The 17,716-nt window shown below is 36.7% G+C and overlaps 1 protein-coding gene across 1 annotated transcript; it reads left to right on the forward strand.

Moving 5' to 3' along the window:
* Positions 1–1,219: 1,219 nt before the first annotated feature.
* On the forward strand, positions 1,220–9,827 carry SULT1C4 (sulfotransferase family 1C member 4). Its single transcript, XM_028091284.2, has 7 exons — positions 1,220–1,593; positions 4,263–4,388; positions 5,192–5,289; positions 5,803–5,929; positions 6,144–6,238; positions 8,550–8,730; positions 9,628–9,827. The coding sequence occupies exons 1-7, from the start codon at positions 1,440–1,442 to the stop codon at positions 9,741–9,743; spliced, it is 897 nt and encodes a 298-aa protein (XP_027947085.1). The 5' UTR covers positions 1,220–1,439; the 3' UTR covers positions 9,744–9,827.
* The last annotated feature ends 7,889 nt before the right edge of the window (positions 9,828–17,716 follow it).

Below are 17,716 nucleotides of genomic sequence, written 5' to 3' on the forward strand. Positions count from 1 at the left end.
GTGAGCAGTTTTATTGAGGTCTTACCATGTCATTGGTGGCATGATTGGACTCGGTCTCTAACCCCTCTCTTTTCGCTGGAGGTTGGAGATGGGACTGAAAGTTCTAACCCTCTAGTCACCTGCCTGATCTTTCTGGTATGGCCAGTCTGTCCTCTGAAATTATCTAGGGGGCCCATCAGGAGCCACCTCATTAGCATAAACTCAGGAATAGTCTAAAGGGACTCATTATAAATAATCAAAGATACTCCAATCACTCAGGAACTTCCAAGAGTTTTTGAACTCTGTGCAAAGAACAAGAGACAAAGACCTGATATATTCCTTATATCACAGTAAGAGACAGGAAAACTAGGTGGGTGACCTGTAATATTTAGCAGTTAAAAACTAAAAGGAGGAGCACGTGGGTGGCTCAGTCAGTTAAGCATCCAACTTTTGATTTCAGCCCAGGTTATGGTCTCAAGGTCCTGAGATCATGCCCTGCATAGGGCTCTGCACTCAGCAGAGAGTCTGCTTGAGATTTTCTCCACCTGCCCCTCCCCCAACTCATGTACACGTGCTCACTCTCTTTTTCTCTCTCTCTGTCTAAAATAAATCTTTAAAAAAAAAAAAAACTAAAAGGTATCTGGCCTTGTTTTAGAGGTGGCCAGCAGAGAAGAGGTAATGGTGGAAACAGGAAAAGAAAATTCAAAAGGGAACCAGAAATAGTTCCAAGGAAAAAACAAGTTGTCTGTGTCTCTTTTGCTTTAAGTGAGACATGCCTGTTTTGATACTGACACTGTACAGCCTACAAAAGGAAGAGAACCTTCTCTAATAGAGTGTATTTTATTTTACTCTTAAAAATAACAACACTGACCCTTCCAGATATTTGTGCTAGGAGATTCAAATCTAGGACCTTCTTGACAAGAGCCCACAGAAATTTCCCTTCAGCCTTTCAGGGAAGTTATTCTATATTGCTATCTAATTCCATGAGCAAATTCTCTGTAACTTTTTAATTACTTTAAAATCCACAGAAGAAACAATTAGTGAATGTCTGTGAATTATTTTATGAACACAAAGATGAAAAACATAAACAATATGGCACTAACTCTTGTTAAACTGACACAGAAGAGCAGGACTGAACATGAACATGACACAGCAGCCAGGGTTTGGGAGGGCCTCTGGTATTACGTCACAGCCTGGATGGGAGGAGGGCTGGAGCTCATTAAGAAAACGCCTGTGTACAAAGGCCTAAACCGGAGTTCCGAGCTTCCTGGAACTTGGGCTGGCAGACCTGTAGCTACTTTCCGCCTTGACTGCCAGCCATCCCCAGACTGTCCAGGAAGAACTTGCAGTCTGTTTTGCATTGTCTGTATGATAAATAGAATTCAGCTTTGTGCTGATTGAGCAGTAACATTTTATCTGGAGCAGTACTCTGATTTCTGACACTAAGGGCCTTAAACAAAATGGAGGATTTTAAATTTGATGGAACAGAGCGCCTATCTGTCGACTATGTGAAGGGGATTCTGCAACCCACACCTACCTGTGACATGTGGGACCGGATCTGGAACTTCCAAGCCAGGTCTGACGATCTGCTTATTGCCACCTATCCTAAAGCAGGTAAGTGGAAGGGGAAGTGGGGAGGTGAAGAAGAGAATTAGGAAGGTGAGTGGGGAAAATATTAATAATGAAATAAAGACTGATCTGGGTTGGAAAATTGTTTACTGGACAGAGTGATATGGCTAAGTCAAATCACTTGTGGAAACTGAAACTACAGAAACTACAGAAAAAAATACTAAAATAATGCACAAAATTTTAAGAATTTAATTCTTCCTATAATGTACATATTTTTTTACTTCCCCAGGAGAGAGTGACTCAAACAGTCAAGAACTAACGGACTAGATTTGATTTGTTTGCTCCCAACGCAGGCCCTTATTGCAGATCCTGTAAAAAACTGCTTTGTGTGTATAAGCTAAAAAGGGGATCCTAAGGCTGACTTAGGGAATAATTAGGGGAGCTTTGGTCCTGCATTGCTGATTTCACCTCAGCAGCCTCCAGAAGCCCTTGTTCAGGGTCTGAGAACTACTCTTTTGATTTCTATCTTCCCTTGTGGTATGTTGTACAAGAACCTACTTCCTTGTTTCAATAATCAGTTTAACAAAAGTTGCTGTAGAAGTAAGACTTCTTGAGCCCAGCCACTGTATCATAAAAATTTCAGGATGAGCAGGGAGAAATAGTTCTCTGCAGATATTTATGCATATCTACATATATACTAAAAATACACTATTCAATTCACACCCAGATTGCATATACATTTGGTCTTTGCAAAATCAAGCTCCCTGTCAATAACTCCTCTTACACACACACACACACACACATACACAGATGTTCACATCGAAACACACACATGTACACACACACCAAAAACTTTAAATCTAAGCATTTCTGAGATTGTATGTTCAAACCCCTCTTGAGTCTTTATCTCTAATGATCCTGATAAAAGACTGCCCGCAGATGGGAGTCTTAGACTCTCATTTACCCATCAGTTTCATATGGGTCCTAATTTTCTAATCTTACTCACCAAGAGCCTGTTCAGGATTAAACTTTCCTAATGTGAATGTAAAAGTAATCACTGGTGAGAATCACATCTCACAGTCTTAATTTTGTCCACAACTCTACTTTATCATCGTTTCAGTACATGTTTACATCATTTAAGTATAATGTTTAAAAATTAATCTTTTCTCCACCTGCCAAATATGAGCAGTAGATTTGGTTCATTTAAGGTTTTCAAGGGTTAGGGTTAATAGGGCTTGAATGATCCAAATAACACACTCAAAAAAAAAAAAATGCTTGCCAGCGAATATAACATTTAATCATCACTAAAACCTTACCCATTAATAAAAGTTATATTTATTAGAGGGAAGAAGAAATAAGCATAGACAAAAAATGTGGTTTACACCTAAATTTTTAAAAGAATAACATATACTCTGGGAATGAGCCAAGAGAAAAATATATTATAAAATCACTGATTTCTAGAGGATGAATTGAGAAGTCATTCCATTCATCCCCAAACTTCTAGCAACACGTGAACCTGCCCCAATGTTAGCTGGCATTAAATGGCTATAAATTCAGAGTGAACACATAAAATCAGTACAAAGAGCTCTCTTTTTTATTAGATAGCTAAAGAAATATTGGTCCTTTATCCTGTAATGAAAGAGTTGGTGCCAGAAATTATTAAAGACCTAACCCGTCTAGGATATAAAATGTAATATTTTCATTGTTTCCTGACTTATGCCCTTACTATAGAACTAAAAGCACTGAATTGACAGTATGAGAAAAGGCATCTGTAATGAGAGCTGGTGTCAGAAAATATAGAAAGATCAGCCCATATCCAGGATTCAGAGAACCATCCTAAAATTGTCAAACATCTTCCCAACATGGATTTGTCAAAATATCTGACACAACAGTTCCTCATCAAATATGAAGATTCATTTGGTAGGAACTATATTAGTCTGAATCAGGCAGCACACAGAAACTGAGGCTGGGAGACAGAAGCCGTTCTTCCAGTGGCTTCTTGAGTTCAAGGCACTAGGCAGGAAAATGTGATATGGCCTATGCAAAATTTCTATCTGTTGGAGCTACCATCTGTGTTACCACCTCAGGAAGAATGACCTCTACCTCTCTTCCACCTTTCAATGCATTTCATCAGCAGAATCTAAATAGTATTCAAAATCTTAGTGGTAAAGAAGTCTAGGGAATATACTTTTTAGCCTTTCAGTCCCTGAGGTAAGGGAAAAATTGAAAAACAGTTGAAAATGGATACTAAGTGCTAATGATCAATATCAAGCCCAGGTAATAATTATTCATTTGTTCATTCAGCCAACATATATTAAATACTTCCTATGTGGCAGCCGCACACTATGTACTTGGGAAACAGTAATCACAGACTGATTTCTCTTCAGGAGATTATAATCAGGTGAGAAAGACCTTTCATTCTGTCTTTCTTAGAACAATGCAGCTACATGAATAGGATAACAATCCAAATTAATGGTTGTGACAGGCAAAAAAATGAACTGCATATTTATCAATATAATATCCACTCCAAATTGCAGCCTTTGTATAAAAAATTCACATTATGATAACACAAGACATAAATAAAAAATGATGTTTTCTGAATTCCACTATAAACCTAGCTTTAAAGTTCAGAGATATTCTAACAAGTATAGTCATATTTTAAGAAATGTAATATACTAAATGTCTATGCATCATCATCTTACATGTGGAAAAAGGAACAACATGGACTCAGGAAATAGTGGACTTAATACAAAATGAAGGTGATATTGACAAATGTCAACGAGCACCTACTCATATACGAATTCCTTTCATCGAATGGATAATCCCATCCATAGGATCTGGTAAGTATTGAAAAGCCACACTTGACTAAGGTCTGAAATATACACTTAGGATTTTTACTATCATGTAGCCCTCTCAAAATTCTAGGCATTTGGGGCGCCTGGGTGGCTCAGATGGTTAAATGTCTGCCTTTGGCTCAGGTCATGATCCCAGGGTCCTGGGATCGAGCCCCACATCGGGCTCCTGACTCAGCAGGGAGCTTGCTTTTCCCTCTCCATTTGCCTCTCCCCCTGCTCATGCTCTCTCTCTATCTCTGTGTCTCAGGTGAATAAATAATATCTTTAAAAAAATTCTAGGCATTAAAGCTGAAAAAACTAATAGAAAAGACACAAGAATTAATATAAACACTTTGAAAAACTAGAAAAAATTAAATTCTGGGCATTCAAGCAATTACTAATGAATTCTGTGACTGCATTTTTTTAACTATGTCTGGCCATTGTTGTACTCCAGACATTTTCTAATGGACTTACTGCTTATACAAAAGTAAGTTAAGTTTTTATTCTACGTTAGAAATTAATTTTATTCCACAAGGATGAGTCCAAGTAAAATAATTCATGGTGGAAGAGTTTGAATTTTTTAGGTTCTTATTTATTTAGTTTCTTGCTTGTTATGGTTAAAAACTGTTCCAACTAAAAAAAAAAAATCATTTCTAGGCTAGAAATATTCTCTCAGGTCAAATTTACAGTTATAGTGCTCTCACAAATGATTTGAATTGTTCAATTGTTCTTAAAATAGTAATAATAGAAGCAGCAAGATTTTGAAGCAAATAGAAATAGTGGGAAGTGATCAAAAATCAATTTTACAGGTTTGGACCGAGCTAATGAAATGCCCTCACCACGGACCCTGAAAACACATCTTCCCATCCACTTGCTGCCACCATCCTTCATAGAAAAAAACTGTAAGGTAAAAAGCAAAAGGAATTCACAGTTTACTCCTTAGAACAATCTTAGAGTGGTCTTCAATTTCCTCTTAAAACACTTTACTTTTTGGAGCACCTGGGTGGCTCAGTTGGTTAAGCATCTGACTCTTGGTTTCAGCTCAGGTCATGATCTCAGGGTCTTAAGATCAAGCCCCACATCGGGCTCTATGCTCAGAGTGTGGTCTGCTTGAGATTCTCTCCCTCTCCCTCTGTCCCTCACCTCTCTCTCTCTCTCTTTCTCAGAAACAAATAAATAAAATATCTTTAAAAAAAAACACTTCCCTTGTTAAAAAACAGAGTCCATCTCTTCACAATAATCAATATGCAAATTGATTTGAATCCTTTTCAAGTCCCACAAAAACCAAGATCACAAGAATACAACATCAGAAAATCTCATCTGTATGGAATGTATCCACTTAAATATAATTTGTAGGGATAATAACTACATATAAGTCTAATCCTATTTTTGCTTCTTTCCCTCCTCCTGCCATTCCTAGATAATCTATGTAGCAAGAAATCCAAAGGACAATATGGTATCTTATTACCATTTCCAAAGAATGAATAAAGCTCTTCCTGCTCCAGGAACCTGGGAAGAGTATTTTGAGAATTTTCTGGCTGGGAAAGGTAAGAGAATTCAGCTTTGCTTCCTTCCTTTCTCAAAATCCTCAAACACTTTAAAAGGAAAAAATCATTTCCTTAGAACAGCCAGGGTTCTGCTTGCGTTACTGTGAAGAAATCATCAGTGTGATACTCTCCCTCTCTTTAGAAACTCTCCTTTCAGTGGAATATTTGTTGGGCTTCTGTTATTCATTACCCTGTTTTTCATGCCTCCTTGCAGTGTGCTGGGGTTCTTGGCATGACCATGTGAAAGGATGGTGGAAAGCCAAAGACCAACACCGCATTCTCTACCTCTTCTATGAGGATGTGAAGAAGGTGAGGGGCAATGCTATCTAATGTGTTCCCATTGGACCATAAGACATTTAGGTAATAATATATGGACCTCACTGGGGACTCACAGATTGAAACAGGGAATAGAAAATGCTACATTTCATTAGCTACTACTGTCCATGCATCAAAACACATATGGCATATCATGAGTTTACATATCACATAGTTTCATCTCTAATTTCCTGGTGCTCCCGAGTAGATCCCATATGGTACACCTTTTCCAGATAGGCAAAATATGAGTAATACCTTTTTTCCTCTTTCATGTCTACTTTAAAATTCTGTTTAGAAAGGAAAACATTTTCTAGTACATTTTGGGTTTTTTCATTAGTACTTGAGAAATGTTACAATTTCAAGAAATGGTTTAAGAAATTAGGGTGTAATGGAAAATACTAATGATTTAGATGAATTCAAGTTCTGGATTTACCACCTACTGCCAATTATTCTTGGTGAGGACACTTAACATCTTAGAGACTTACTTAGTTTCCCTAAACGCAAAAACTAGGTAGTAATAGATACTCTTCCAAAATCTAATATGAGGACTAAATAAGATGATGTTCATGGGAGTTACTATATAATATATATTATCATTATACTATATAGTATATATAATGATATACTATCATTATATTATAAATGATAATATGCTAAATACTATCTGTGATTTAACTAAATACAGGGATCCACGAAAATTACAGTCTTTGTTCTTCAATTTATCATTGAAAGCCTTGGTACTCAAAAGGTGCTTCACAGATTAGCTGCATGGAGCTCTCAGAGACCACATCAGGCCTGCTAAATCAGAATGTGCACTTTATAAGATGCCTAGGGTATTTATGGGCACATTAGTTTAGATGCACAACTCCTAAGTTCGGTCACTGCTGGGCCTCAGCTAGTTGTTTCCACAGAATATCGAAAGAGTGAAACAGCATAATTTTTCTATTTTTTTAGTTGAGATATAATAGACATTTAACATTGTATTAGTTACAGGTGTACAACATGATTTAATATTTGTATATATTGTGACATGAGCACCACAACAAGTCCAGTTAACATCTATCACCACACAGTTACAGAATTTTTTTACTTGTGATGAGAATTCTTAAGATCTATTTTCTTAGCACCTGTTAAATATACAACATGGTATTATAACCATAGTCATCATGCTGTACATTACATCCCCAGGATTTACTTACTTTATAACTGGAAGTTTGTATCTTTTGACCCCCTTCACCCATTTTGCCCACCCCAACTGCCACTCCCCACTCCCCACTTCTGGCAACATCAATCTCTTCTCTGTATCTATGAGTTTAGTTGTTTTGCTTAGATGCCACTCTATAGTTTTTTCAAACAGAGAAAGTCAGGCATATTCCTAGTTTAGTGCGAAGAGTTATCTACTCACAGAATTCTAGATTTAGATACTCAGTTAAATATTGTGGCAGGGAGTTGTATGCTATAAGGGGGGGAGTTTCCCTTTCATGAGTAGATATGAGAAACTGAGGAAGCCAAAGAAGGAAGGGTTCTATTAAACTTGGAATAGGAAAACTCCATGTAGGTGATGCTTGTCTCCCATATGTATCATAGCAGTGTCAAAGAAAGATATATCACCAAGAATGATGCCCTTTTAACAGGGTACATCCTAATGTATTATGAATGCCAGGAAGAAACTTTATTGAGCAGGTAGTCTAACCTCAGAGTCCCTAGAGCCCTTTTAAATATATCTGTGATCATGTTCTGGAATGTCCCCTGAATAGTCACACAAAGCTCAATATTCTCACCACTCTTGCTGATTCCTAGTCTATGTGAGGCCAATTAAATTAAGTACTACTTTTGACATAGAAGATTTTCAAGCAGAAGACACAGTTGTCAGGCTAAAAAAAAGAGAACAATATGGGCCATAATGTTAAAATGAGTCATTTCTGGATAGTTTGAGTATTTGTGAGAGATTTTTTTTAATATTTTATTTATTTATTTATTTATTTATTTATTTATTTATTTATTTGAGAGAGAGAGTGAGTGCATGAGAGCAGGGGGATGGGCAGAGGGAGAAGGAGAAAATCCCAAGCAGACTCCACACTAAGCATGGAGCCCAACACGGGGCTCAATCTCACAACCCTGAGATCATGACCTGAGCCAAAACCAGGAGTTGGACGCTTAACTGACTGAGCCACCCAGGTGCCCCTAAGATTTTTTTTTTTAATTTTAACTTATGACATGTTACTGATTACTATTATTAATTCATTTCAATATTCTTTTTAAACCAATTATCTTATATCTAATCTCCAGTTTACTCTTATCATAGAATCCAAAGCATGAAATTCAGAAGGTGGCAGAATTTATTGGAAAAAACCTACATGATGAAGTCCTAGATAAAATTGTCCATCACACCTCATTTGATGTTATGAAGCAGAATCCAATGGCAAACTATTCATCGGTTCCTACTAAAATCATGAACCACACTGTTTCTCCATTCATGAGAAAAGGTTTTTATATTTTTTTTTGTCCAATATTTCACAGCTTTGAGGGAGTTTTCTGTGGCTAAGAAAAATAAGATCTATAACAAATGATTATGGGAAAAGAAATAGGAAACCAGGAATGAAATGAAAACAATTGGAGAGTGAGGTGTGGTGTCTACATCCAATTCCTTATCCTCCCTTTCTCTCCAGAGATCTGGCTGACAAGGTGAAAACACAGAATTAAGTCAGACGGGGCAAAGAATTCATTTTATAATGAGCTTATAAGGGCTCTATGCTATCAGTTAGATTTATCCATTCAAAAATACTTAGTGGATACTATGTATCAGGCACTGTTCTAGATAATGTTCAGAGCAGTGAACAAAACACAGAAATTTCTTCCCTCATGAATTATATTCTAGCCACAAACAAAATGAACAAGAATACCCAGGATAATAGATGATGGTAAGCACTATGGAAAAAAAAACAATCTGCAGAAAGGTAACAGAGATTGCAATTGGAGAAGTTGGGGGATCTTCTTTTTTGGTTTTCTTCCTCAAAACTATACCTTGAATTCTCCCACATACAAGCCCTTCTCAGAGGGCCTATAGTTGGAAACTATGGGCATAAGCACCTACCACACTTCGATGTGCAAAGAGGTCAGGAGAAAAAGACAAGAAATCCCCACAGGCCTGCTGTTTTAATTGCGGTAGTTTCATTTCCCCCATTAATGTGACTCAGTAATGGGGTCTCCTTGTTCCACAAATCAGATAAGAAATTCTTCTTCCCTTCAGAACGAAATTGACAGGTTAGCAAGAGGAATATTTTGTCCAATATTGCCCCCCTGGAAAGTAGAGTAGAAATATTCTAACAGAAACAGGAGAGTAGAGAAATGCACACTGACTCTCTCCCACATGACTGTTTCAGGGACAGTTGGAGACTGGAAGAATCACTTTACTGTTGCTCAGAATGAGAGATTTAATGAAGACTACGAGAAGAAAATGGCTGATACCAATATAACTTTCCACTTCCAATTCTCATAAAAAGAGAAAAGAACCAAAATTTTTTAGTTTATTACCTAATTTTTTGGTAATAATCAATAAAACTTTATTACCCAGACCACATGATATTGGATTCAGGTTCTCAGACTAGTTGATTATTGTGTTTGCTTTTGTTCACTCTTAAAAAAGTAGGGATAAAGCTAGCAGAGATTGGCGGCAAGGTGGAGAGTGAGAGCAGGATGGCAAAGTAGAAGGAAGGAGGTTCAATAATTACTGTTACAATCATGGATGGCATCATTGTTGATTATCACTATATTTAAGTTTTCTACAGATCATGTGTTTGTTGACATATTTTAAATGCTTCATTCCTTATATAAAAAAACACTAAAGTTTTCAGAGTAAGTGTTCGTTCAGGCTAACTTTTCAATGCATCACTAAAATATATAGATAGTGACTTTCTCCCAGAAATTTCTTGGTAGCCAAGTAAACATCAAGTGACTCTGTTTCCCCATGACACTTTCCAATTCACCTCAGTGTTCTTACTATAATACATCTATCCCTATCTCTTACCACATCCTATATACTTAAGTCTTTCTCTCTCTCCAGCCAATGCTATGATTGAGTCTTGGGGTCATATCTTGACTCACCTCCTTCCAGTGCATCCACAGCAATATCTGTCAGTTTTACCTGTACAGAGTCTCATTTGTATAGTCACCCTTCTAGTTCAGAAAACTTTTACCTCTTGTCCATACTAGTATAAGCTTCCTAACTCATTTCTCTGTTTCTTGTACACCTACCAGGGTTACTTTCCTAAAACAAGATTTTGATTATATTTCTCTTGAGCTCTAAATACTTCAGTGATTCTGAATTTTTACTGCCTGAAAGATAAATCCATGCTTTTTAGCTATCAATTCAAAGGCAGCTGTAATGATATGATATGGTGGAGCTCATCTTCTAAACTACTTTCCTAGCTTAATTTCACCTTCTAGACCACCTCCATGCTTCAGCAAATAAGCCTACTCACTGAGACCTGATCACATCTTGCAGGGTCCTATCCTACTAGTTTTATTTTCACCATGTCTCCATTTGAAATTTCCTTTCCTTTCTTTCTACCTATCCAAAACATATAATATGCTTCAATGACCAGCATGAGTGGTTCATTCCTCCTGCAAATACTGAAAGCTGAAGAGAGCATTTGCTTTTCTTTTTTTTAAATCATCATTAGTTTTTGATGTAGTGTTCAACAGTTCATTAGTTGCTTATAACACTCAGTGCTCATTACAACACAAGCATTTGCTTTTCTGAAGTCCTATACACTTGGTATAATTATTTTGTGATTAAGATTAAAGTATGTTATATATCTTGCATGTATATATTGTCTCTTTTATGCTTATTAAAATGTTTGTTTTTTTCTACAAGATAGAAATATTGTATATATTTCATTGCACATCAAACAAAATATGACAAGCACAAAAATTAGTAACTGAAAGAATATATCAGTCAAGGAAATTCTAAAAAGCTAACTTTTTATATTTTAAGTAGTCCCTATAACAGCTATCATTTATAGCTGCTGTCCAGTATACTAGTTACTAGCTACATGTGGCTATTTAAATTAATTAAAACTAAATAAAATTCAGTTATTCATTTTTCACTAGTTAAATTTCAAGTGCTCAGTAGCCACACATTTCTAGTAGCTATCACTGGGACATTATAAAACATTTCTATCATCAGAGAAATTTCCATTGGATAAGACATTTTATTTTTACAATCCTTTGAATATGGCATTATTATCTCAATGAGAAAACTAAAACTAAGGTTCAGAGATATTAGTTAAATTACTCAAATAAGAAATATTGGCATTTAGTTTCAAGCATAGCTCCAACGGTTCCCAAATCTGCATTTTTAACTGCTAAAAATAGAGCCTCTTCCTTCCTGTTCCTGCCACTGTCTCATCACAGGGTCATCATGATCACCACTAACTAAAAGCTGCTCAACTCAGACCCCAAACTAAAACCAACCAGACCGGCATCAAACTGTCAGCCATTCCCCACCTTGATCAAGTGAAGCTTAACAATAGTCTACTGAATAGCTGAAGCATTCCCACTGTCTACATGCTCTGAAGTAGACAGAGCCCTAAGCTGACAACAGCCTCCCACTTGACATCCACCACATGTGTCCAGTCTGAAATCTGTCCTTTATACCTTTATATCTCTAAGATTCCCCCTGAAATTGGGTAAAATTTCTGCAGGCCCTTATCTGAATGCAGTGCCTTCTGTGGCTGTGTTCAGTTCTCCCCCACCCCCCATACCACCACTCCTCCAAGACACCAAAATCCATGCCCTGCCCTGCTGCCTCACATAGACAACTCAGGGGAAGGGGTCTTGTGCTCAGTCCATGGCTCTTGGACTTTTGACCTTGCACTCAAGCTGCTGTCTCTTACTTTCCTCCAAACCACCTATATAATCTTTGCAAGCAAAACCAATCTGTATATTTTGGTTACTTAGCCCTAGCCCCAAAAAGACCAACTCAAACTGGCCTTAACTTGGTCTCTCCCCTTCAGTCTTTCAAAACTAGTGATTAGCATAATATATTCTAGATCTAGTCAACATTATTTCATTTCAGCAGAAAATTACAATAATGCATTTAGGCTTTATAATCCTTCTGGTACATAGAATCTACCAATACAGAGTGCACATTCTGTATTGTTTTGTTTTGTTATGTTTTGTTTGAGGGAGAGAGAGTATGAGGGAGGGTCACAGGGAGAGAAAGAATCTTTAGCAAGTTCTACACCCAGCATGGAGCCCAATATGGGGCTTGATCTCACAACCCTGAGATCATGACCTGAGCCAAAATCAAGAGCTGGACACTTAACCAGTGGAGCCACACAGGCACCCTGCACATTGTTTTAGTACGTGTGAGCAATAACCTTTAACTCCTGTGAAGGAATATTAGGTTTGAATCAAGACAATATTAAAGAAAATCAAACTACATGTATAGAGAAGAAAGAAGTAAAATAGCTAAAAAAATCAGTATTATAATTCTATATAAAACATTAAGAAGAACACATATTCTTAGCAATGTTAAGAGACAATTTGGTGTGAATGAATCATAATGCTACCTGGCTCCTGTCTATTAGTAAAGTGCCAATATAAACATAATTTTTAAAATAAATACATTTCAGGCCACCCTGCGTGGCTCAGTCAGTTAAGCATCCAACTCTTGATCTCAGCCCAGCATGGAGCCCACTTTAAAAAATAATAAATAAATAAATAAAAATACATTTCACACCAATTCAAACTTAAATCCAGGGTGAGAGAAATAAAAACTCACCCTAGGATTAAAAACACCACAATAAAATAGGAAATTAGAAAGTAAATGGTTTCTATCTCCTCAGACTCAGAGCACTAATGAAAAAGGCACTATACTTTGAATGCCAGATTGAAGGACACTGAGAACAAGGTAAATACCACAGCTTACCACAGCACCAGAGAGGCTATAGCATGAAAGATACCAAGGTGAGAAAGAGATTACAAGTTCTTAATAAAAAATAAAAATAAAAAAACTTTAACTGGGAAAGTATACAAACAAGACCAGAGAAGTCATATTCCCAGAAAAGGCATGAGAGTTCCCCAGAGTTTTTAGCTAGACTGATTGATAGAGGCCTTCCCTTGTACAAAGCAAATCTATAAAGACTGGGAGAAGTGACAGTTTTTTTTTCAAATGCCTAAATCTCAACATGAGATCACAACACATAAAAAGAAATAGAGAAACATGGCCAATCAAAGAAACACAATAAATCTCCAGAAATAAGTTCTAAATAAACAGATATCTATGAATCACTGGACAAAGAATTCAAAATAACCATCTTAAATATGCTCAATGAGCTAAAAAAAAAAAACACAGAAAGCCAACTAAATGAAATCAGCAAAACAATGCATGAATGAAATAAGGTATCAAGAAAGAGACAGAAACTATTTAAAAAAAACTTAAACAGAAGAAAGAACCAGTGAACTTGAAGAAAAAGTCAGAAGAGCATAAAAGAAAAAAAGTATGAACGAAAGCAAAAAGAGCCTAAGTGACTCATGAGAGATCATCAAGAACAATGTGGAAGTCCTTTAATATAGTCCCAGAAGAACAGAATAGAGAGTATATAATTTTTATATGTAAGAATAGAAAAACCAGGGCGCCTGGGTGGCTCAGTTGGTTAAGCGACTGCCTTCAGCTCAGGTCATGATCCTGGAGTCCCGGGATCGAGTCCCACATCGGGCTCCCTGCTCAGCAGGGAATCTGCTTCTCCCTCTGACCCTCTTCCCTCTCGTGCTCTCTATCTCTTATTCTCTCTCTCTCAAATAAATAAATAAAATCTTTAAAAAAAAAAGAATAGAAAAACCATCCTTCAAAATTGAGAGAGAAATTAAAAATATTCCCAGATAAACAAAAGCTGAGGGAATTTGTTACCATTAGATCTGTCCTGCATGATGAAATGAAAGGATGCTAGACAGTAACTCAGAGACTTATGAAGAAATAGATCACATGGTAGACCACAAAATGAGTCCCAATAAATTTAAGAAGACTAAAATCATATCATGCATCTTTTCCAAATACAGCTGTATGAAACTAAAAATTAATCACAAGAAAAAACTGGAAAAAAACACAAGCACTTGGAAGCTAAACAACATGCTACTAAATAGCCAATGGGTTTATGAAGAAATCAAAGAGGAAATAAAAAAATACATAGAGACAAGCCTCTTGGACAGCAATATGCAAAAGAATGCCATCAGACAGCAAAAAGAAAAGGCATCCAAATCAACAAGGAAGAAGTCAAACTTTCACTATTTGCAGATGATATGATGCTCTATGTGGAAAATCTGAAAGACTCCACCAAAAAATTGCTAGAACTGATACACAAATTCAGCAAAGTCACAGGATACAAAATCAACATACAGAAATCTTGCATTTCTATACACTAATAATAAAGCAGCAGAAAGAGAAATCAAGGAAGTGATCCCATTTACAACTGCACCAAAAACCATAAGATACCTAGGAACAAATCTGACCAAAGAGGTAAAAGATCTGTACTCTGAAAACTAGAGAACACTTATGAAAGAAATTGAAGAGGACAGAAAGAAAAGGAAATATATTCCATGCTCATTGGAAGAATAAATATTGTTAAAATGTCCATACAATAAAAAAAATCTACAGATTTAAGGCAGTCTCTATCAAAATAGCACTGCATTTTTCACAGAGCTAGAACAAACAATCCTAAAATTTGTATGGAACCACAAAAGACCCCAAATACCCAAAGCAATGTTGAAAAAGAAATGTAAAACTGGAAGCAGCATAATTATGGATTTCGAGGAATATTATGAAGTTGTAGTCATCAACACAGTGTAGTACTGGCACAAAAACAGACCCATAGATCAATCAAACAAATAGAAAACACAGAAATGAACCCACAACTATATGGCCAATAAATCTTTGACAAAGCAGGAAAGAATATCCATTGGAAAAAAAGACAGTCTCTTCAACAAATAGTGTTGGAAAAATTGGACAGCAATATGCAAAAGAATGAAACTGGACCACCTTCTTACTTCATACACAAAAAAATTTCAAAATGAATGCAAAACCTAAATGTGAGAGAGGAAACAATCAAAATCCTAAAGAACACAGGCAGCAACCTCTTTGACCTCAGCCACAGCAACTTCTTAATAGACATGCTCCAGAAGCAAGAGCAAAAATGAACTATTGGGACTTCATCAAGATAAAAAACTTCTCCACAGCAAAGAAAACCTATGGAAGGGAGATTGGTGGGGGATGGGCTAAGTGGGTGACGGGTATTAAGGTGGGCACTTGTGATGAGCACTGGGGACTTTATATAAGTGATGAATCATTAAATTCTATTTCTAAAACTAGCATTACACTATATGCTAACTAACGAAAACTTAAATAAAAACTGAAGCTTTAGGGGCACCTGGGTGGCTCAGTCAGTTAAGCATCTGCCTTTGGCTCAGGTCATGATCCTGGAGGTCCTGGGATTGAGCCCCACATCAGGCTTGTTGCTCAGTGGGAGCCTGTTTCTCCCTCTCGCTCTGCCCCTCCTCCCCACTTGTGTGCACTCTCTCTCTCTCCCTCAAATAAACAAATAAAATCTTTAAAAAAAACTGAAGCATCAAAAAAACACATAGAGACAAATGAAAATGAAAACACAACAGCCTTAGCTAATATCAAACTCAATGACGGGATACCTTTAGGCTAAGATCAGAAACAAGGCAAAGATGCCCTCTTTCACTTCTATTCAACTTGGTACTGGAAGTTCTGACCAGAGCAATTAAGCAATGAAATAAAAGACATCAAATTGGAAAGAAAGAAGTAAAATTATCTCTGTTTAAAAATGATTTGATCTTATATATAAAAATTCCTAAAAATTCCACATAAAAACTATTAAAATTGATAAATGAATTCATCAAAGTTGAGAATAAAAAATCAATACATAAATATCAGTGGCATTTCTATACACTAACAATGAGAAAACTGAAAAGTAAATTAGGAAAACAATTCCATTTACAGCAACATCAAAAAAGAATAAAATATTTAGGAAAAAACTTAACTAAGGAAGTGAGACAAAATAAAAACAACAAAACACGATTAAAAGAAAATGTAAAAGACATACATAAATGAAAACATATTCCATATTCATGGATTGGAATTCCTAAAACTGGTAAGATGTCAGTATTATCCCAAGCAATCTACAGAGTCAGTGCAATCACTATCAAAATTCCAATGATTTTTTTAAATTTAAATTCAATTAGCCATCATTAGTTTCAGATGTAGAGTTCAGTGATTCATCAGTTGCATAGAACACCCAGTGCTCATCACATCACATGCCCTCCTTAATGCCCATCACCCAGGTACCACATCCCCGACCCAATTCCCCTTCAGCAACCCTCAGTTTGTTTCCCAGAGTCAAGAGTCTCTTGTGGTTTGCCTCCCTTTCCGATTTCTTCCCATTCTGTTTTCCCTCCCTTCCCCTATGATCCTCTGCACTATTTCTTATATTCCACATATGAATGAAACCATATGATAATTGTCTTTCTTTGATTGCCTTATTTCACGTAGCTTAATACCCTCCAGTTCCATCCACATCGATGTAAATGGTAGGTATCCATCCTTTCCGATGGCTGCATAATATTCCATTATACCACATCTTCTTTATCCATTCATCTGTCAGTGGACATCTGGGCTATTTCCATAGTTTGCCTATTGTGGACATTGCTGCTATAAACATTGGGGTGCAGGTGCCTCTTCAGATCACTACATTTTGTATCTTTGGGGTAAACACCTGGTGGTGCAATTGCTGGGTGGTAGGGTAGCTCTATTTTTAACTTTTTGAGGAACTTCCATACTGTTTTCCAGAGTGGGTGCACCAGCTTGCATTCCCACCAGCAGTGAAGAGGGTTCCCCTTTCCCTGCATCCTCACCAACATCCATTCTTTCCTGACTTGTTCATTTTGCCATTCTAGCTGGTGTGAGGTGGTATCTCATTGTAGTTCTGATTTGTATTTCCCTGATGCCAAGTGATGTGGAGCATTTTTTCATGTGTCTGTTGGCCATTTGTATGTCTTTTTGGAGAAATGTCTGTTCATGTCTTTTTTCTGCCCATTTCTTTACTGGATTATTTTTGGGTGTTGAGTTTGATAAGTTCTTTACAGATCTTGGATACTAGCCCTTTATCTGATATGTCATTTGAAAATATTTCTCCCATTCTGTAGGTTGCCTTTTAGGTTTTTTGACTGTTTCCTTTGATGTGAAGAAGCTTTTTATCTTAATGAAGTCCCAATAGTTCATTTTTGCTTTTGTTTGCCTTGTCTTTAGAGATGTGTCTTGCAAGAAGTTGCTGCAGCTGAGGTCAAAGAGGCTGCTGCCTGTGTTCTCCTCTAGGATTTTGATGGATTCCTGTCTCATATTTAGGTCTTTCATTCATTTTGAATTTATCTTTGATAATAGCCATCCTAATG

This window comes from Eumetopias jubatus, unplaced genomic scaffold (genome assembly GCF_037043125.1).
Source record: "Eumetopias jubatus isolate StellerSeaLion01/CBP00866 unplaced genomic scaffold, mEumJub1_p1.0 scaffold_9, whole genome shotgun sequence".
Classification (NCBI taxonomy): Eukaryota; Metazoa; Chordata; class Mammalia; order Carnivora; family Otariidae; genus Eumetopias; species Eumetopias jubatus.